Genomic DNA, 21649 nt, shown 5'->3' with positions numbered 1-21649 from the left:
AGAAAAAATCTAGAAATTAAGTATTGGCACTTAAAACTAATAAGCTTTCTATTGCTTATACAGGTTCAATTCTGGTAATTTCAGTTTCACAGTTCCTTGTGCTGCCTTTTGCAGATTAAGAGACTTCACATTTGATCTAAAAATGTTTAACTCTGCAGACATGGTCTTTTCATTGGATAATTTATTTTACGAAAGACCAGATACAAGACAAAGGTAAATTTTTACTGTTAAATATATATAATTGTTTTCCAAGTTTTTCACACTCTTGAATCATTTTACAGCAGAATTTTTTTTTTTTTTCGTAACTCCCTTTTCTGTCTACCAATAGAAATGTGGGGTTAGAAATTTCCAGGTTCATAACCCATACTTTGAAATGTTTTTCCAAGCACACTGAAGTTTGAACGATGCAGGTGTAACTTATGGCTGTAAGAAATACAGGTTAGCAGAAGTTTTGCCTTTAAATTTTCTGTGATTAAAAAATCACATGAATTAAAGAATAGGAACATTTTTTAGCAGGAGAAGCAGTAGGTTATTTCTGATTAGTGATTTTGAGCTAGATGTTGTGGAGGGTGCTTAAAGAATGCTTTTACCTTACACTTGTGTGTTAAAAATAGGTATCTAGAAAATGAAGAGCCTAAGACTTGGTGTATTGCACCTGCTCCAGCTATTGCTGAAATTCCAGCCGCAGAGGAGTTACAGAGGGAACTGGAAAAATCCACAGCCAACATTCATATGGGTAAAATATCATTGAATCATTTAGGTTGGAAAAGGCCTTTAAGATCATTGAGCCCAACCCTAAACCTAACACTGCCAAGTCCCACTAAACCATAGTATTGGATATTCATTTTGAATCGCTTAACAAATAATTAGCTTGACAGAGAATTCCTCCTCTCTCTCTCTCTCTTAATGCTGTGAAATATGAAATATTCTAGGAATGCAAATATAGGCAAAGAATGTGTTTTAGTTGAGAGTGATGGTCTTGCGTATGTTTGGACTGTTGGCAGTCCTCTGTGGGCATATACAGGCTACAAGTTTACCGTTCAGAAGTGGGCGAGGTAAGAAGTATGATCAAAATTTCAGCTCTGCCACGAAGCATTGTAACACAGTGGGAAGCAGCTGTAAGAGCATAATGCAACACATGGATCTAATGACCTATCTCCCACCCAAGGAACAGGGAGTTTATAAGAACCTAACTTTATTCTTCCCTTTTGGGGCTTTTTTCAAATTGCTGTTCAGGAGGCCAGATTTGAATCTGGCCATTGATTGCTGCTAACTGGAGTATTCCTTCCATCTAGGCATTCAGGGTCACCTTAAGGAAATCTGTTTTAAAGAATTTGGTTGCTTTATCTCTGTCGACTAGACTTATGCATTTCTTAGCTGCTGTGCTGATTTATGATATTCTTTATTTAGGAATCATATTCTTAAGATGGAAGGGGTTTTTTTTACTTTATGCAAGAGCAATTCCATTAAGAACTACTCATTCAAATAAGCTTTCTGGTGTTTGTAGAATTAGAACTGTTGGGGTTATGTCACAAACAGGCCATTGTAATTTTAAGTTTCTAGATGCATAATGCTGAAGTTAATGGGCTGCGGAATAGAGCTGTTCTGTAATCTTGTTGCCATCAATTGCTTATTTCTGCTCTTGCCTTCCTTTTGCTGACAGCAATGCTTGTATGGTCAGCCGGATCAGGACACCGATCCTACTGAGAACTAACCCTGAAAAATGTGATAATTAACCAAGATGACTATGAAACCAGCCTGTCACTGACATCACTAGGAATTTTGACTGTTGAAATTGCAGGGTTTATCTCACAGCTGTTTGTAGTAGGAACTTCAAGCTTGGTCATTGTGTCATTTTTTTAAAAGACCATCTTTATTCTGGGACAGGGTGAAGAGTTTCTATCTTACAAACTACTTTGTAGTTCTGAGGAATTGTATAGGAAGCATAGAAAGTGACCCTATTTTTATAACTTTTCAATTGACAACAGATGCGTTGCATTCATCAGCATGAGTCATAAAATATACAGTAAAGTTCTTGCATTAAGATAGAAATATCGGTTCAGATAATGTATGTGAATTTGGCTTATTCTGTGTGGAAGATATTTAGTAAAATGGCTATGAACAGGAATGTGAATATTAATAGAAATAATAATTTATTGTTTTTGTAGGAGGGAGAAAGGACCAGAAGTTTATACAACAATGTAAGAGTAACACTGAGGAAGTAAATGATAAATCAGCAGCACCTGTTGGTTTTGGTGTAGCCTCTGACAAAGAAGTGCTCCAATTAAGTGTAGGAGAAAGAGAAAAAATTAGTTTTCAGCGGGAAAGTCTGAAAATGGTTTCATTGTTTCTCCCTTCTGACCAAGATAAATCTAAAACAGGAACAGGGGTTTCTCAGCAACCTGGTGCAAATTTTTCACACAATAAAATACTGAGTAATTTTCCAGAAAACAGTGATGATGAGAGTGTCCATTCAACATTAAGAAAAAGGTATGTGTCTAGTCAATTTATTAAGTGCCAGAATCATACTATTATTTTAGATACATTTGTTAAACGCAGAGGTTTGGATCCTTCAACTGAAGGTACTTTAACAGGGCTCCAGGCACTAATTGTTTTCAGTATAAGGAAAAAAGATGTTTCCTTTTGGCAATATTTTAGTACTGTAATTAAATGTCTCCTGAGCTCAGCCTCTTTTATGAGAAAAGTAAGGATGAGGTTTGTTGCTTTAAAGAAATTGTTAGATAACAGAGGTTTTTCAAAATACTATTCTGAGTTTTTTATTCACATGGTAACAAGCAAGAAAGCTATGATCACTTGCTTTTCAGAGCAGAGGTCAGCCAGCCAGGAATACCTTGAGCAGTTCTCAACATGATTTCAGTGCTGCCTGGGAAGAGAGGTTTTACAGATAAACTCCTCTTCTGTGCCCGGCTCTTCTCATTCCTCAGAGCCTGTATGTCTCTATTGTTTTTAATTATGCAGAGATTGACAGTTAATCTGGTATTGGGATTCAGAGCCCATCTGGACAGGCAGTTTATTCTTTCAGGTTCTTTCTGGAATGAAAGTAAAGTTAAAATGTGTCTTGAAAGGAGTTGTCTTCAAGTAGAAGAGTGTCAGATCAAATAAAATTAGATACAAGCTTTTCTTATGATTCTATCTTACTAGTTCTGCTTCTAATACAAACATATGTATTTTTTAAATGTTGGAGAAACTGTGTAATGTTACAACAAACTAATGAAAATCCTGGATCTTTTGCAGCTTATTTAAGACATCTGGTTATATGTATAAAAATACAGACTATAAAGATAATTCTGTGGATGTGAAAGAAATTGATACTTACTTAAATACAAGTGAGAACATGAAAGAAGTGAGAAAAGAAGGTTTCTGGAGAAATAATCATCACGCTTCAATAACTAAGGACTCAGATTTTACTCTGCGTAGGGTAAATGATGGGGACTTTGCGTCTAAAAATGGAATTCAAATGAAATCATTTTCTAATGCTTCAGAGATTCTGGGTATGACAGGTAGTTATTATTACTCTATTTCAAGAAAAATAGTCCACTGTCTTTGGTATATAATAATAATAATAATGATGGATATCCATGGTCTGAGGTAGAGTGAAGAACTTTGTCCCACCAGCTGAAGGTGAGATAATTGGCTAAACTTGATAGAAGATATTGCAATTCTATGGAACTTAATTGCATTGTTGTTTAATATGAGCTGGGTAAACAATTTGGGAAGAAAGGTCGCATTTTCAAAAGTGCCAAGTCATGTAAACCTTTTTGAAAATGTTGCTTCAAATCGGTCCACAAAACAGTGTGAAAAAGAGCAGCCTCGTCTCTTCATGTGGTAAATAGTTGCACCTTCATTTGAAACCAGAAATTGAAAATGGAATGTTTACTTGTGATGCAGCTCATACTTGTATCTTTGTAGATATAGATTTTAAATAGGAAAAAATCTGGAAGACGGAAGGAAGTGGGGAGAATTTTGATAAAATGATAAAATACTTGGTTTAGAAATTATTTTTGGTTTTTAATAGTTTTTAGATATGTGTGGTTTATTTCTATATTTTATGCTTTTTGGGATAGGGACTCATTGCATCTGTGGAATGTACCTTGTGTACTTGGCTAACTGCTACAGAGTACAGCACAGAAAAATAGCTTTGGCAGAAAATTGTAGGGCAGAGCTGTGGCTTAAGCTGGGATTTGGAGGCTGGTCAGTAATGGAAAACGTGATTCCTGCCTGATGGCCTTCTGAGCAACGGTGACTGGATTTGTGGATGAGGGGAGAGCAGTGGATGTTATTTACTTTGACTTAAGCAAGGCTTTTCATGGAATCGTAGAATGGTTGAGAAACAGTGTCTTCCACAACATTCTTCTATCCGAGTTAGGACATTAGGAATGGATGGACAATTGCATGGGTAAAAAAATGGTTGGATGGTCAGGCTCAGAGGGTGGTGCTTAATGGGTCACACTCTGCCCACGTGCCTGCCACAAGTGGAGTACTGCAGGGGTCTGTCCTGGAGGAGGGGGCTGCCAGGGATCTCATGAACTTCAGTAGGGCTGAATGCAAAGTCCTGCCCCAGGGAAAGAGAAGAACCCCTGGGGTTCCCTGGGATGGGCTGACTGGGGCCAGCTCTGCGGAAAAGTGCCTGGGGTCTGGCAAGCAGCTCACTAAACCGTGAGTGAGCAGTGTGCCCGAAGGCATCCTGCGCTTTCTTCACAGGAACAAAGCCAGGAAGTTGAGGGAAGTGATTATCCCCTTCTTCCTGGCACTTTTAAGACCACGTCTAGGTACTGCATCAAGTTTTGAGCCTCTGGTGCAGGCAAGACACCCTTAAACTGCAGTGAGTTCAGCAAAGGGCCACCAGGATGGTCCTTCCAAATGATGAGCTTGTGACCTCCCTGTGCTATCCTGTCAGCTCCTTCTGTGTCACCTGGACCTTGTTAACAGCCTTGAAGCTCCTCACAGAACACATAGCTTGGGGTCAGAAAGATATTTTTGATGGTTGAAAACAAATCTGGTTTTATAAATTTGCTACTTTTATTTCTTTAGGAACTACAGGAAGAAAACTGGAAATTTTGAGGGCTGTTACAGAAATACGTATCCTTGTATTTGCTGTATCTGATTTACTGACTTTATTACAATGCTTTTACATTTACAAAATTACAGTGTTTAATTTGTAGCCATAGGAGCTCATGCATTACACTGTAATAGTTTTGATTTGTAACGTAATGCTGGGAATCAAATAATGAATAGGTATTTACCCTTTGGACTTCCAAAGCTAGAATGAAAATAGGACAACTTCCACATCGTTCATTGCTAAGGGAATTTATTCTTATTTCAAACATGCAAATTTTATCCTCAAAACTGTTTATTTTTAAAATGTAAGATTTTTAGTTTGCATAATACATACTTCAGGCCGGATTTTATATGCAAAGGCACTTACACACATATATCCCCATACAGTTTGAATAAAGGAAAAGTGAATTAGTGTTTAGGCTTATTGGGAAAACTGAATCTTACTTTTTGTCCCATTTTTTCAGGAGAAAATAAACTTAATATATTCCTTATAGGTCTGTATTTATGTTGTCGTGTGCATACAGTATCTTTCCATTCTTTAAGCAGATTCTACAGTAATTTCCCTTCTTCTTGCCCCTCACTTGAACCTATAACATTATTAACTGTCTATATCTGTCAAACTTTTTTTTTTTGCTTTTTTTACACTGTCCCTTCAATATTTTGTTTCTAGTAACTTGCTAAAGGGCAGGTTAAATATCAGGAAGAGGAAATGTATAAATTTAGGCAACTTAAATTCATGTGAATAGCTTTAAGAAGTGTCATAATTTCCAAAATGAGTAAAGATTCAGTTGCTCTGATGTTGCCAATTACAGATAGTCAACGTTCTGCATTTTGAAAATAGATCACTTATTTAGAGAGGTAATTTTAGAGAAACCTTTCTTAAAAAATTCTTAGGTTTTTTTAGTCTAATATTACTTGCTCATCTTTACCCATTTTTTATGTTTATATTTAACTGCTTTTATTTTTTGTTTTACTCCTTTTTCTTTTCCTTTTTATTTAGTCTTTAATGTAGCATCAATCTGAGGCCTCAGCAGTTCATTGTTCTTGTTACTGTTGGTGTTATGTCTGGCTGTGTGTGCATCCTCAGCCTGATCGGATGGTTACAGTTAGTCTGCCTGTGTGACTTCAGTGCAAGTCCAGACAAGGATCAGCTCACTCATTTGGATTTGTAATGTAACAATACTCTCTTTCCTCTTACTCATATTGTAGATAGGAATGTTGTTGTCTGAAGAATACACAATATTAGCAATTGAAAATATCTTTAAAACCACTGTCAGCACTAAGAGATCGTAGGTGAATTTCTTTGCTACTGTTACAATATTATGCTAATTAATTTGTGTTATATTACAAATCTAATGTGACCATTGACACTTTAGATGTGCTAACAGCAGTGCTCTACTTGCTCTTGTATCTGGTTTGCAGTGCAGAATAAAGCTTTTGCCCCTTACAGTTTCACGTTCCATAATTGTGTGCCATTCCATGAAGCCTATGCCAGGGAGGAGGTTCTTGATTATTGATATAATCCTGAGACCTCTCAAATAGGTAGTGGTTTTTTTTGGTGAAGTGGAATATATTGCACACCAAGAACCTAAATAAAGCTGCTAAATCATTTAATAAGTTACTTTTTGATAATTTTTTACAAGCCTGTATCAGTGAAAGATTGTTGCGTATGTTTTAAGTTTGCAGTTAAATTACAAGAAAGAGATGCATTTTACAGTTCTAAAATAAATTTTATAATTTTCACTCAATTGTTTTCAATTCCTTAATGCTGTCAAGCAACCCAATTCAGAAGTATTTTTAAGGACTTCCCATATTTTAACTATGCACAGTCAAAAGCTTTGGATGATGTAAGTATGAAACATTAGGTGCAGCTGCAAGTAGTACTTTGTAGATAAATTTAAATGATACTTTGATACTGAGAACTTAAGAGGGGTTAGAAAACTGTAATGTATCTAGAACCTCTTCCTGGAATAGTTGAGCAGGGTTGTGCTTAGCTGGGAGATCAGAAGTAGTTTTAAAAATGTTTTTCTCAGTTTTAAATCCATTTGTGTGAAGATGTGAATTATATGTGTGTTTATGCATACAGATTAGCAATATTTTTAAAATGATTTTCACAGGAAGATTAAGAAAAGCAGAATGTTACAGAAGGTTGTTCTTTTGGAGAAGTGATGTTTGTCTATGCCCTTTTTATCAGCTATGCTCTTTCTTTAAAACACAAAACTTATTTTGAAAGAAACCAATTTGAGAAAGATTGTGTTATAGGTATTGCAGAGAGGAGATACAGGTTCCATCAGAGTCTTCAACAGAGCATTTGAAATTTTTATTCAGCTCTAGGGGAAATCCCAGTGTCATTCACAAACATTTCTAAGTATGTTTTTTTAAACTACTTTCAATGTTGCAAATGTTTTTGTTTTAATTTTTTATCCACTAAGTAATGTTTTATAAAAAGACATTTTAAGAATGGTGCTTATATGAGCAGAATAATCTTGTATTTAGATTATATGGAAAGCTGTATTTTAGCTTTTTTTCCTTATGTTTTTAGTTTTATGCATCAATTTGGGGTATTTTTCCTTACCTCCAAATTTGTGTTTATTTTCTGATGAGAGTTATACATCGTATTGGCCTGTAAAATAATCTTGTGTGACTCTGTTCCTAGTATAATGGAAACTGCAGCTGTAAGGCAAGGTTTAGTTTCATGAAGTTGCAAAAACAGAGTTCTCGGGGCAGTAGTTTTTAAAAAAAAAATTCTTTTTCCTTAATGGCTCAGATATTAGTATTCCTAAATACAAACTTCTTTGTAAGGTACCAGGAAGGACAAGGTTTGCTTATCACTTACATATAAGATGTGACATGTTGTTAAAAATGAAGAGGAATCAGCATAATAATGGTCTTGGTTTTTTTTTTTTATTATTATTATTGGTTAAGCTTGCAAGATTCAACTTGTCAGCAACTCTCTGGTTCCAAGAAATAAGTTGTAAGCATTCAACTTGGTAGAATTTCTCTGGTTGATTCACGGTGAATGTTACAAAGGATTATTTTAAAAAAATCAAGGGAAACTTTGTATTTGTACAGCATTCATACTTCATTGATTTTTGTGAGCATCAGAAAACTGGAAGTGGTAGATGAAGAACATGGGTGATTCCTGCAGCTGTTCAGCAGTACAGTCAGTGTCAGTCATTGCTACAGTTATTTATAAATCAAGTCCTGGGTGATTCCCATTCATCCCTGTGAGCTCTTAACAGTCATATAATAGTTTTAGAGCACTAGCACGTAGAAGGAAAGGAAAAAAGAGTGAGAATAGTAGAATCCATGAGGCCCTGGGAGGGAATGCAGGAAATGAAGCTGCACAGAGCATGCTGCATGCAGGGAGGGTGGGCGAGTGACACTGCGGAGGAGGAAGGAGGGTAAAGTCAACCTGGTCAGAGGAAGATGAAGGACGTGCCTGGTTTCTAAGATGGTGGAGGATGGAATGTGGGGGAAGGAAGGAAGGACGCATAGTCATACAAAACCTACTTTCGTCACTGTTGAAAACTGAACATTCTTTTTAAGTGATATAGATTCAACAATGTTGGAATTTTGAATGCAGATTCAATTACAGAAGGAAAACAAATTGCACTTTGAATTTGAGCACAAAATACCTCTTTCTGATGAGCCTACGTTTGGTTGCAGTTGGACATGGGCACTGATTCTGTATTAATGTCATCTAAGGCTAGGTACTGGGGTTTTTGTTTGTCGCAGAACAGTAGACTTCATTACATAATAACCTTAGATGAACAGTATCTCATTTATGTTTCTGTGGCAGGTGTGTAGCAGAAGGTGTTCTTTCTTTTGCTGTAACTTAAAGTTCACATCTAAGACAAAATTTTTTAGAGGACTATGTATATCAATGTAATAATAATTTCCTTGTGTCGTTTTTCCCTAGACAATGCTTTTGGAATGTATGAATAGGTGCAATGGATAGCTGTTATATTTACCACTTTGTGATTCTTTCCTAGCTTCTTTATACAGATAGGAATTTTGTGGTTTGTGCTCCAACTGGCTCTGGAAAAACAGTAATGTTCGAGCTAGCTATTACCAGACTACTCATGGAAGCCCCACTGCCTTGGTTAAATACTAAAGTTGTTTACAGTAAGTACTGTGCAGCTTTAAATATTTTGGTGACAGCAGTAGAAAGTGTAATTCTGTAAATGTGGTGATCTGGAGCGAGTGCTTTAATAATACCAAAATTAAATATGTTAAGAAATCGTGACCTACCTTTAAAAAGTTGTTTCTTTTAGGGTTCATTTGTGATACCATTGTAACTATTACTAGTATTTAACAGGACTGTGTAACTGTAGGGTTCAGCATTGCCTATACAAATAAAATTAAAAAAATTTTGTAAAGAGTTTGTCCTCTAAGAATACAACATGTACACGAAAAAGGAAGAAGGAAGCAAAGGAAACTAAAAAAAAATTCTTAGCGGCAGAGCCAGAAATCGTGCAGTATCTTCTGTATGCCTGTCTGTTGCTCTGAGATGAGCATCAAATTCTCCAATATTCACTTACCTGGCAAGGTTTCATGCTAACTGTTGCTTCCTGTCCGCTAGTTCAGAGGCAACAGAGCTGTGGTCTTCATGAGTTTAATTGATCTATGTAGGAACTAATGAAAATCATTGAAGATAGTCACAGTTACACTTTTTTTCTGTCCTTCCTGGAGAACTGAGTTCATATCATGTAAATCAGATGAAATTGGTGGTTTTGTCCTAGTTTTAATTAATTCATACAGTGATATATTTGTATATTAGTGGTTAAGCTTTATATTTACAAAATTTTCAGCCTAATTATTATTTTTTACAATACTGTGTATTGTAAACAGATCTTTTGTAAACAGGCATGTATTATAATTCCTCTGTCAGAGGGTCAAGGTGGAGCATTTCAGTGTACTGTAACGTTTTTGATTGCCTTGGTAGAATTGATACAAATTGGCTGGTCAGGACTTCCAGTAAGGAAGCAGTTATCTACTGGTGGAATTAGATTTGCTGACCTTTCCAGGTTTGACAGTGATGGAGAAGGAGACGTCAGTTTTCCGAATGTTGGAACAGAGGTGCTAATCAGGTTCTGTACTGCCGGAGCTTGCTCTGGTACCTGGTTCCTCAGTGGCCCAATGTATGTGAATTAGCTTGCAGTAGTTGTGTAAATTAGGGTTGTTTCCCAGTAGCTTTAAAACGTGCTAAGGATTGGTGACTGAAGTGATTCCAGGAGCAATCACTAGCTTCTTGCGTAGTGAAAGATTATTACTTTTGCAATTTTGTGAGTTACTTGCTGGTATCTTAATCAACTTTCAGGAGCTAGTGATTTCCCCTGCTTTATAGGTCACTCATATGGTTATGAGATTTTACACCTCTTTCTGAAGCAGAAACTGGTTCTTTAAATATCTTCATCTTAGGGGTCACTTGTCAGCTGGTAGGCAGAAATGGTTCATATTCCAGTGTCTCTAACTAGCCTAGAATGTAATCACTGCAAGATCTATTTGCTGGTTTTGGATCATGTGTAGATCACTTTTTTCACTTATATCACTGCATTTTCTATATAGATTACCCATCCAATACAGACTTCGATGTGTTGCTAGTATCAGTCCTTGTAAAGAATTACTTCTGATTTCTCAAAATCAACCTCCATCTGCAAAAGTATAGTATGTATTCTCAGGGGAAGAAAAAAAAAAAAAGAAAAAAAAAAGAAATAGATTGTTTTAGGAGTCTGTTCATGAGGACCAGCGTCAGAACTGCTACCTGCCGTGTTAGCTGCTCCTTGCTGTGTTAGCTGCTCAGCATGACCCTGACTACACCTAACTGTACATTTGGTTTAGATAGATTTTGATCTCTTCTGGTATTCTGTCTCTTGCTCGTGAATGGTTTCTCATTTATAACCCCTTTTCTTTCTGAATACAGAGTGCTCAAATCATTCTGAACTGCAAAAAGGTTGGTATTTGTATGATCTTTCGTTAGAAAAAACGTATTTCCTGTGGTTTCTTCCATCTGTGAGAAAATATTTGATAGCTGAATGATTGTTTCCATGTGGGATTGAGAGAAAAAAACAGGATTAAGAGAGGGCATAAATAACTTTAATTAAAGGGTTCTGTTTCTGATTGCTGATAGGGAAGAACTGGGGCCCAAAGCTCAATCTTGATTTGTGCACATGGAACAGGGTAATAAGGATAATAATACCAGTTACAATGTTATGGTTCTGGGAGCAAAAGCTGAAAATTAGGGAAATTCAATCCAAGAAGACATCTTAACAATGTATGCATTTAGCATCTTTAGCAATACAGTTGAAAATTTTGTTTTCCTGATATAACTGATTATTTTGTGTTATTTTTAGTGGCTCCAATAAAAGCTCTATGCAGTCAGCGTTTTGATGATTGGAAAGAAAAATTTGGACCTATAGGACTCAGCTGCAAGGAACTGACAGGAGATACAGTGATGGATGATTTATTTGAAATACATCATGCTCACATTATTATCACTACACCTGTAGGTTTCAATCCTAATTCTTACAAAAAGCTAGAATAAGCAGACATTAGTAGTCTACTAATTGTACGCTACTAGGACTAGTAATAAGTAGTAATTTTATGACGCTTATGCTTGTCTGCACACTGCGGTGCATACTATTAGTTCATGTAAACAACAAATAGTAATATATTAATGTGCCCAATGAAACATACAAGACATTAGTGTGAATTAATTTAACTGATTTTAATTAAAGATTTATTAAAGTTTAGGCATGTCTGTCTGTACTCTACTTCTGGTATATGTTGGCCGCATTCTGGTGTAAGTTGGACATCTTTCACCTTCTGCTGTTGTTCTGTTGTGGTGGATTTTTTTTCTCCTAGGAAAAATGGGATAGCATGACTAGAAGGTGGAGAGGCAACTCTCTAGTCCAGCTTGTACGACTGTTTCTCATTGATGAGGTGAGAGAACTAATGTTTTATATGCACTGGTTTTGTTCTTGAAGATAAAAAGAAACTTAGAAAAGATTACATTTATTTAACACATGTATAGATTGTAACTGGAGAAATATTTTGCAAACCTTTTAAAATTCCTCATAGGTGCATGTTATAAAGGATGAAAGCCGTGGCGCAACATTAGAAGTTGTAGTCAGTCGGATGAAGACTGTTCAGTCTTCTCTTTGGCGTCTTTCAGAGAATCATGATGCTGTTCCTCCCTTGAGATTTGTAGCTGTTTCTGCAACAATCCCAAATGCTGAAGATGTAAGAGTTTTAACTGTATTTTAATTAATGTAGTTGTATTTTATAAAATTTACCTGGAGTTATAAATTCAGATTGATAACAAAGTTGTCATTTTGGAGCTGTCAGCTGAAGACAGCTGTGAGGTTGATGTTAATGTAACAAATGACTACAACCATATGGAACTATCAGCCACGTAGGGACATGCTGCAGTTTTAGATTTCTGTTTGTTATTTTTGTCTCTTAAGTGCAAATGACAACAGACTTGAGATTTCAGTCTGAATTATATTGGTCCTGTAGAAACCAGAACTTCATCTGTGATTTTAATGATCAAAGCAATGTTAAACATGTTAACGGTTTATATGTGACAAAAGCTGAGTTAATTATTGTGTGAAGCAGTTAGAGCAGAGCATGATTAAAAGCAGAAATTTATCATTTCCATTCTATTTCTTCTTTTTTAAAGATTGCAGAATGGCTTTCAGATAGTAAGATGCCCGCTGTATGTCTGAAAATAGATGAGGATCAACGACCAGTGAAGCTACGCAAAGTTGTTCTTGGTTTTCCTTGCAGTGACAATCAGACAGAATTCAAATTTGACTTAACTCTTAACTACAAGATAGCTAGTATTATACAAACATACTCGGAACAAAAACCAGCACTTGTGGTACAACAGCTTTATTTCATCACATTTGAAATTGTTTCTTTCTTAAAAGTGTTGATTCAAAAAGATCTTTTCTTATTTATAGTTTTGTGCCACAAGAAAAGGAGTACAGCAGGCTGCTTCTGTTCTTGCAAAAGATGCTAAATTTCTACTGAGTATAGAACAGAAACAAAGGTATTTTTATATTTGAGCTGTTAATAAGTAAGCCTGTGACATCTGTGAAGAAAGCTGTTGAGCTAATACAATTTCTAGCAGAGGAGTGTCTGCAACTAAATCATTGTCACAGCTGACATACTTTTTGGTAAATTGGCACTCTTCTTAGGAAGGTTTATTTGCTTCTCAGATTTTTAGGATACTTTTCACAAACATAAAGTTGTTTCTAAAAGCTGCTTTCTAAACATACAAGTGTTAATTCCTATGCACTTATAAGGCTTTGTAGTGCAAAGATTAAGCGTATGCATAGTTGAATTGGATGTGGTCTTACTAGTGTTTTAAGTTAAGCCATGAGAAGTCTTTGCATTATCAGATACCTTTAATAAATACAGCCCTGGCCCATATTAATTATTGTTTACTTAAGGGTTGCCTAGTCATGGCAGCTGCAGAAGCTACTTCCTGATTTTGGACCTCAAACATGGTCATCTTTGCCTTATGTGAACAGCCATCTAGATTGTAGGTTGTGGACTGGAATGGCTGCCCCAGAGAGTTTGTTCCCTTTGCGAAGATGGGAAAGGTGGCGCCTGGAAATATCCAAAGGATGTATATTTAAAAAGTTGTTGTAAGACTATGTATTTTTGATTAACATGTAGTTGGAATCTAAGAACATCCTTAAAAAGCACAAATGCAGTAGAACTACAGGAAGTATGTAAAAAATGTACATGTCAAGGAATACATATGACAATCTTTAGTGGGGTAACTGTGGATCTAGTTTCATGTGAAGCTTTATTTTTGCATTTTAAAAACGTTCTTGCATCTTTGTATATTCCACTTACATTAGTGAATCTGTTTTATGATTCTGAAGTATTCATATTTTTTATGTGTTGCATAGATTACAGAGGTCTGCAAATTCATTGAAAGATTCCAAACTGAGAGGTAAATATAACCTACTACTTCTCTGCTCTGTGAATGAATACTTGTTGAGTAAACTTAGTCAAGTGACGGATATAATTATTTCATTCTCAGATCTTCTAATATATGGTGTGGCTTATCATCATGCGGGTATGGAGATATCTGACAGAAAAATAATTGAAGGAGCTTTTACTGTAGGAGACTTACCAGTACTTTGTAAGTAAATTGAACTTTGAAAGTCAAAATGTTGTTAATGTATCCTGAGAAGACTGCAGTTTGGAAGTGGTAGTATTTTATGATTCTATAGTTTGTTTAACCTTTGGAATTACTTTGTGAAATCCAGGGAGAGGTGTGTTTTGTATTTCACATGCACTTTTACCCTGTGACTATTCATATACACTGTTTCTAAAGACCATAGAACTTTTCTGCTTCTCGGCGTACACGGAGGGCATCCTCCCTCACATGTCTATACAGGTGTGGCCATGTCCATTTCCTTTTTATACCACTGAGCCATCTTGTTGAGGCAGAGCTCTCTGCTAGTGTGTCTTTCCTCAGAGCTCGCATGGTATCTTCCTTGTTTGTGTCCTTTGCAGAAGTGGCTTCCCTGAAGGTAATCTTTTACATTTATGCTTCTTAGATGGGCAGGATACTATTTTCAAACTCCCATGCAAGGTGTTTTGACTGATGGGGAGGTTCCTTAGAAACTTATTCCATCTGCTGTTACCTGAAATGAGAAGGTATCTGTTTGAGATGTGATGGTCTCAAAAGATTCGGACCCTATGGGGAATTGTCTGTGTGGTTCATATACAACACTGAAAGATCCATGAATTTTTTCTTTCCTGTACAATGGTCATGACACGTTATGAAAATTTAAGGTAGATACCCTTACTGTGATCTGGTAGCCTTGCTAGAGTCGCAGTGTCTGTGGTACTAAAAAGTCTCTGTATCCTTGCAATCTACTATATTTTGGCTGCCTGGTACCCTGTGTATGGCTTTGTCAGCTGTGGTGCCATTTCTGAAATCTCAGGAGACTGTGGTTCTACAGTTTGCTCTTTGCAAAAATAACTTTGAGAGCCTGCGCTACAGCTGAGCACAATGTGAATGTACATATGGACTACCACTGAAAGAATGCAAAGGTGCTTATTGGTACTTAAGTCCTTTGAAATTTATAGTTTGTATGAGTATTTCAGAATCATCTGAGATACTAGAATTACATTTCTACAACTGAGGGGAAACAAAGAGTATGTGGCATATTCCACTTTGTATGTCTGTGAGCATGATGAGGGTAGAGTTTTAGCACACCTTTCACAGATACTGCAAAGGGGAAGAATTCTTTGGTCTTTAAATAGAGTGTATGTGTATTCACAGTGTGTGTGTATATGCATATATAGACACGCGTGCATACGTGGACTGAAGATCTGATTGCTCTGGTAAATAACCTTTCTTTGCAACTTTTTTATGGTTAATTCATTTTGCTTTGACAAATTTCAGTTTTCATACCATCACAATATGAAAACCAGTAATATTCTCACAAGATGGTATGGTTATGCCTTTAGACTGGATTCTTCTTTCATGATGTAGCTATAACTACTGATTTTAGTTCTCCTTTCATTTAAAAAAATAATTGGAAAACTAATTAATACTTTGTGTTACCAGTGGGATAGTAATATCAGTTGGCCTGTATAGCTAGCTTTTCATGTTCAATACCTGCCACCCCATATATTTCTTAGATAAAGTGAATAAAAACCATGAGTGTGAGATAATCTGCCACAAACTTGACTGGTGTTTTCCATGTGAGAATGTGTATTGGTAAAGTATTGTGATAGTATTGGTGGTGATTCTGGTTTGGTACCATAGATATAAACAATGCTAATGACTGAAGACTTAAAAAAAAATGCATCTTAAAGATATTGATCACTACAAAGCAAGATGAAGTCTTGGCTGTATTCAAATACCTATCCACGAAGAAATATGAATAATGTTTTTTCAGTGTGCATGTGTTATATTGAAGATGGATTGGATTCTGGATTGCCTTCAAATGTTAAGGAATGTTTAAATAAAAATATCTGGGATGTAATTTATTGAAGAGTACTCAATAATAAATGAATGCTGATGATCAGATGCACAGAAATAGTTATGCAAATACATGTCTGTAATGTACATGTAATTCTTTGTGGTGCAGAATGCCCACTGACTTCACTAGAAAATAAGAGCTCTTAGGAATCAGAATTAGCCACTTATTTGCTGCTTGTTTAATGTCTGCCAGACATTTCAGTGGTGTTCCTCTAGCAGTTGACATACTTTAATCTGATGTAGTTACTACTAGCACCTTAGCTATGGGAGTCAATCTGCCTGCACACCTGGTGGTTATAAAATCCACAATGCACTATGTTGGAGGAATGTTCCAAGAGTACAGTGAAACTGATATTCTGCAAATGATTGGGAGAGCAGGAAGACCTCAAGTAAGTTAATGCTATATTATATTGATGCTATCTGTAGGCGGATCAGTAGAAACTATTCTTGGCAAAGAAACTACAGTGCCAGCAATTTTACTGCAGGATTTGTTTTTTAAAGGGTTGTTATTAAGAGTTAAATTACTCCTTGGTAACTTCTTAATTGAGAGAGAAATCTGTTTGCTTTTGTGTTGTCCACTACAAAGTACTGCTTCACCTTGCCGTGGAAAAAGATCTGAAGGTTTCGTTTGGGTTGCATAACGAAGGGGGATTAGAGAAAAAGTAGAAAGCTAGCAAACAGCTTATAAAAATTGCATGAAAAAAATTCTGGAATATTGAATAGTATAGAGAGCAATGTGCTTTTGTTCTCATAACATCAGAACAAGAAAACATCTAATTAAGTTAGAAGTGGGGTATAGAGGCAGGGTCAGAAACACTACCTTCAAACAGCTATAATTCATTTTGCTTCCACAAGAGGTTGCTGATGCTAAGAATGCTGTGTTTTAGAAAGGGTTTAGACATTGGTTTGGTTGTAGAAAGTGGGGAGGGCAGAGTTTAAAAATGGTTATTTTAATTATACCTCTTGAAAGTCTCTGAATCATTTCTGTTAAATCTTATGCTTTTAAGTCTTCTAATTTTTAGAAATACAGATAAAACCTAATATAGGCGATAGTTTACCCCACATTTGTCTACAGAGGCTGCTGATATTAGCCACTGTGGTGTGTTGTGTTCATGATAGTATTTTATCTGGACCTCAGATCTAAACTAGTATGAAAATTGCTATTTTCCTAACTCTGATTTTTTTTTTTTTTTTAACTAGAGATTGTTATTCAGTAAGATTTTTAAAGTTGTGACTCAGAATCCTAAGCCACTTTAACTTTCTGAGTCAAGACCTGAAATATTTACCAAGATCTGCCTTTCAGTATTACATACACTAATCTGATCTAAAAAATGCAAAAGTCAGGAAACTTCTCATACAAAAACCAACAAATCAGTCTAACAGTTTTTTTGCCATTACAAAACCAAATAGTCTAAGTGAGGTGGCTTGAGAGCAGATCATGAAGACTACAGGAAATTACTGTAAAAGGCCTGACTGTTCATTCAAGACTGTCTAATGTTTGGGGATTACTGATGATAATTTGTGTCAGTAAGTTATTTTGTGTGGTTGTGGTTAGGAATCCTTTCCTTAACTGTGGACCTTTTAAGGAGATCAGTAACGGTTCACATTTGTGTTGTTTCTCGACACGTGTCTGTTACATGTACATTAGCACATATAGGCTGGTGCGCAGACCTGCCTGCCAGCAACGGCTGGAATCCTGAGTCCTGCTTGCTACCCAAATAAGTTAGAACTTGCCTTTAAGTTAGAGAGGCCTTGGCATTCAACAGCCACTTCAACAAGGATTCTAAGAAAATGGTGTTAATCGTTTCAACAGATATGTGATGCATATTCAACTGGAATTTTTTTGCTAAGAGCTAGAGGGCAGTTTTTGTTTGTGATTTTATTTTTCAGTTTGACACTACAGCTACAGCAGTTATTATGACTCGTTGGAGTACAAGGGAGAAGTATATACAGATGTTAAATGGTGCTGATATAATAGAGAGCAGGTAACTGAAGTGTTTTTTATAAGGCTATGTAGATGGTAGCAGTGTTTCACAGTTCTACAGAATGTGTTTTTGCAGGTGGGTTTTGGGTTGATTTTTTTTTGTCTATTTAGAAGAAATTTAAGAAAAACTTAATGAAAATCAAATCAAGCTATTTAGAAGTTAACAGCATCTGTTTTACCAGCTAAAAACATCTTTAGAACATCTTAAGAAGAAAAAATAGTTGTAGATTCCTGCTGGAAAACTGAAGAAACTGAAATAGTACACGTTGCAAAGACAAAAAGCAAGAATTGAACCCAGATCGTGTATCTGAATTTTTAGATGATAGTCTGGAAAATACCAGACTACAGAATTCATTTGATACGAACAGAACATCAAGAGAAATGTAGGAAGGTTAAGACATTAAAGGGTAAAACATGAAATTTTGCTCACGTAATTTTGTTAAGGTTTAATTTTTCAAATGTATTCAAAATACCAACACTATGCTGTAACTTTTAAATACAGGTAGCTTTGTTTTCTAAATAATTGTGAAACTTCACAGTTGACAGTGTGGGGGTTTTGGGGGGTTTTGGGGTTTTTTTTTTGCTTGCTGGACATTAAGCCATAACAAACAAATTACATTGATTATTTATATATTCTTTATTGTTTTCTATTGATTTCACTGATTAAAGTGAACAGTTGACAGTAAAAAAAAAATAAAAAATTATTTGTGGTTTGGGGGGAGGAGTTTGTTTGGGGTTTTTTTTCTCCCCCAAAAAATAGTTTTAGCGCTTTTGTACTAATAATTAGTAAATGTACTTACCTTTTTTTTTTTCTTTTTTTGCTAGCTTGCACAGGCATCTTGTTGAGCACTTAAATGCAGAAATAGTGCTACATACTGTGACAGATGTCACTGTAGCTTTGGAATGGATACGATCATCATTCTTGTACATTAGAGCCTTAAAAAATCCAACTCATTATGGTTTGTTGTTTTTTTTCCTTAATTGATCTAAATTATGACACTAGGATGTGTTAGATGCATATTATTTGTTTCTTTTGTTTTCTTATGGACTATTTCATAAGGGGTTGAAAACAAGATGTGTAATACGGCCTGTAACCTTTTTAGGAACAACAGTTTCAGTTGCTTTAATGTAAGTAATAGGAGTTTCAGCATGGTGTAACATTTAAAAACTATGAAGAAGACATTTACAGCTTCATAATGCTCCATTTCTTTTGATCTTAATACGCTGGACCATGTATTAGTGCAGTATCAAGCCATAATGTACTTTCCAGTGCTGAGTGTGTAACCTGCTGCTAAGAAAAAACATCTGTCTAATATTTCCTAGTTTTTCTAAAACAAAGGTTCTGTAATCTTAATGCTGGTGTCTTCAATTTGTCTTGTCCAGAACAGCCTCTCGGTCCCCAGCCCTGACCGTATCTTTGTCCTCCCCACTTGCTCTACACCTGATGATGAAGTCATTGGGCACTTGCTGGAGACAATTTCTTTTAAGGATTTATCGATGGGACTGGAACATAGTACATCTAGTACTTGAATGGGTGTTACAATTTAGGTGGCTTCCTGTGTTCCAAAATAGGAAAACTCTACATGTCAAGTTGCTCACTGACATTTCTGCAACTTTTAGGACTCTCATATTTTACATAGGGGAATATCTGCAGCTTTTACCTTTGCACATCTGTTCCAGCAGTCACTTATTGATACTTAGATACTTACACTATGTCAGGCTTTTGACTTGTTCCCAGTATCCTAAATATTTACAAATCTTTCACTTTGGGGTATTTGTCTGGCTCCCAAAAATCAGCAAATCAGTTTTGATGGGTAATGACATTGAGGAGGAAGTATATCATTGTATTGGATTAAAAAACCATTTGTCTTTTCATCAAGGTTTTTCATCTGGATTGGATAAAATTGGAATTGAAGCAAAATTACAAGGTAAGTGGCTTTTAAGCTTTTTTCAGTAAAATGTTACAATTTGGAGCAGGTTCAGCCATGTTTGTTATATATATATCCATTAATTTCAATAGATCCAGTCACAGAACGGATGTACTTTACTATGTTGTGCGGTTGATTTTATTATTAATATTTTTGAAACACTGTCAGTACATTTTGACTGGTGGAAAAGTTTTTCTTGTATAGAGGAAAAAATTAAATGCCTTTACCTGCCTTATCTCCATATACATACTCAGAAATAAAATTCCACACAGAGCACTTTAATTTTGATCACTTGTCATTCTTTCTAATTTTCCTTTGATTGATCTCATTTGCTTTCATTAGTTTCTGTTACTATGCTTTCAAAAAAGCCCTTTTCAGAAATTGTCATCTTCCCTTCATCATAAATTTAGCCTTGAAAACAAAGGATGTAAAATGTAAACATCTTCACCTTGTTCAGGAACAGTTTAAAATGCGTGATTATAGCATGTTAGGCAGCAATAATAAAGAGCAGGTGCAGAGAGACAGCACATTATTTTTTATGATTGATATTTTTACATTGGTCATTCAAAAATGCATAAATAATGTGAAAAAGGAATTTTTGGAGGACTCCAGAGTGTGGCAGGTGTTGTCCAGTGATGGACTTGGTGAATAGGAGGATAGGAGCAAATCTTAGATTCTATATTTTTGTATAGGTAAGTCACAGTACTCGTATAGATTTGCTATCAGACATATGAACTGGTATAACCTGAGAATTCCACTCTCTGATCATGACATTTTGCATTGGAGATGTACATTCTAGTGTATTGTTTGCTTGTTACCTGAAATTTTGCCCTTATGGATTGAATTACTCATTTTGCTTAGGGGTGTCAAGAGAAGACTTGCAGTCTTTTGAAGATTTCTGTGCATTAATATCAGTCATATCTCAGATGTATGGATTCAGTAGGTCCTCTTAAGAATCATTTTGCTATTTTAATTCCAAATTTAGTTTTAAAATTTGCATATGACTAGCAAATGTGTAATACAATAGCAAAGAACTAAGAGAATGCAAATACATAGTTAAGAAATTGCACTTGCTCTTCAGGTGAGCAGTAATGTGAGAGTGAGGCATCTAACGTTACAGATACCAAAATTTAAAAAAATTAGCAGCACCATGTTTTTCCCATAATACTGTAAAAATTACTGGAAGACTACTTTTAAGAGGCTTTCTTTGCTAAGGCTTGAATAAAACCCAGTTATTGAATTTATTGAATTTTTGTAAATACTGCTTTTTAGTTATTTACAGTTCCATAAGAAAACATACAGCTGACTAAATAGTTTGGGTATCAGTACCTCTCATCTTTAAATATGAAAATAGCATGCAACTCTTTTTTTTTTTTTTTTTTTTTTTGTTAATTTGAATGTAAGTTTTCTCATAGATCCAAAGTAAGTATATTGATAAAAGACTGCTTGCTAAGATTGTAAATGGAGTTCTGCAGATCTACAAATGCAGTTTCTCTCTTCAGTGAGAGTCCTCATGTCCATCATAATTCTGTATATTTGTATACTAGACTATTTGGAGCTTAAATATCTGGAGGGGGGTCTAGTACATGAAAATATAGACTGATGTATGCCTTGAAATTTGTAGAGCCAATACTTGAA

The 21649-nt window shown here is 35.6% G+C and overlaps 1 protein-coding gene across 1 annotated transcript in view; it reads left to right on the top strand.

Moving 5' to 3' along the window:
• Nucleotides 1-142: 142 nt before the first annotated feature.
• The window catches only part of HFM1 (helicase for meiosis 1), a 38205-nt gene continuing 16698 nt past the window's right edge, over nucleotides 143-21649 (top strand). Inside the window, exons 1-18 of the mRNA XM_075711060.1 lie at nucleotides 143-213; nucleotides 615-736; nucleotides 2169-2490; nucleotides 3256-3521; nucleotides 5053-5100; nucleotides 6856-6926; nucleotides 9075-9207; nucleotides 11436-11587; nucleotides 11947-12024; nucleotides 12163-12324; nucleotides 12764-12964; nucleotides 13047-13135; nucleotides 14007-14050; nucleotides 14141-14242; nucleotides 16343-16488; nucleotides 17990-18084; nucleotides 18909-19042; nucleotides 19964-20011. Of these exons, the coding sequence (XP_075567175.1) occupies nucleotides 143-213; nucleotides 615-736; nucleotides 2169-2490; nucleotides 3256-3521; nucleotides 5053-5100; nucleotides 6856-6926; nucleotides 9075-9207; nucleotides 11436-11587; nucleotides 11947-12024; nucleotides 12163-12324; nucleotides 12764-12964; nucleotides 13047-13135; nucleotides 14007-14050; nucleotides 14141-14242; nucleotides 16343-16488; nucleotides 17990-18084; nucleotides 18909-19042; nucleotides 19964-20011 (2284 nt within the window). The remainder of the gene's footprint in view (nucleotides 214-614; nucleotides 737-2168; nucleotides 2491-3255; nucleotides 3522-5052; nucleotides 5101-6855; nucleotides 6927-9074; nucleotides 9208-11435; nucleotides 11588-11946; nucleotides 12025-12162; nucleotides 12325-12763; nucleotides 12965-13046; nucleotides 13136-14006; nucleotides 14051-14140; nucleotides 14243-16342; nucleotides 16489-17989; nucleotides 18085-18908; nucleotides 19043-19963; nucleotides 20012-21649) is intronic.

Source organism: Pelecanus crispus, chromosome 5 (assembly GCF_030463565.1).
Source record: "Pelecanus crispus isolate bPelCri1 chromosome 5, bPelCri1.pri, whole genome shotgun sequence".
NCBI lineage: Eukaryota > Metazoa > Chordata > Aves > Pelecaniformes > Pelecanidae > Pelecanus > Pelecanus crispus.
This window is presented reverse-complemented; position numbering and strand designations above follow the sequence as displayed.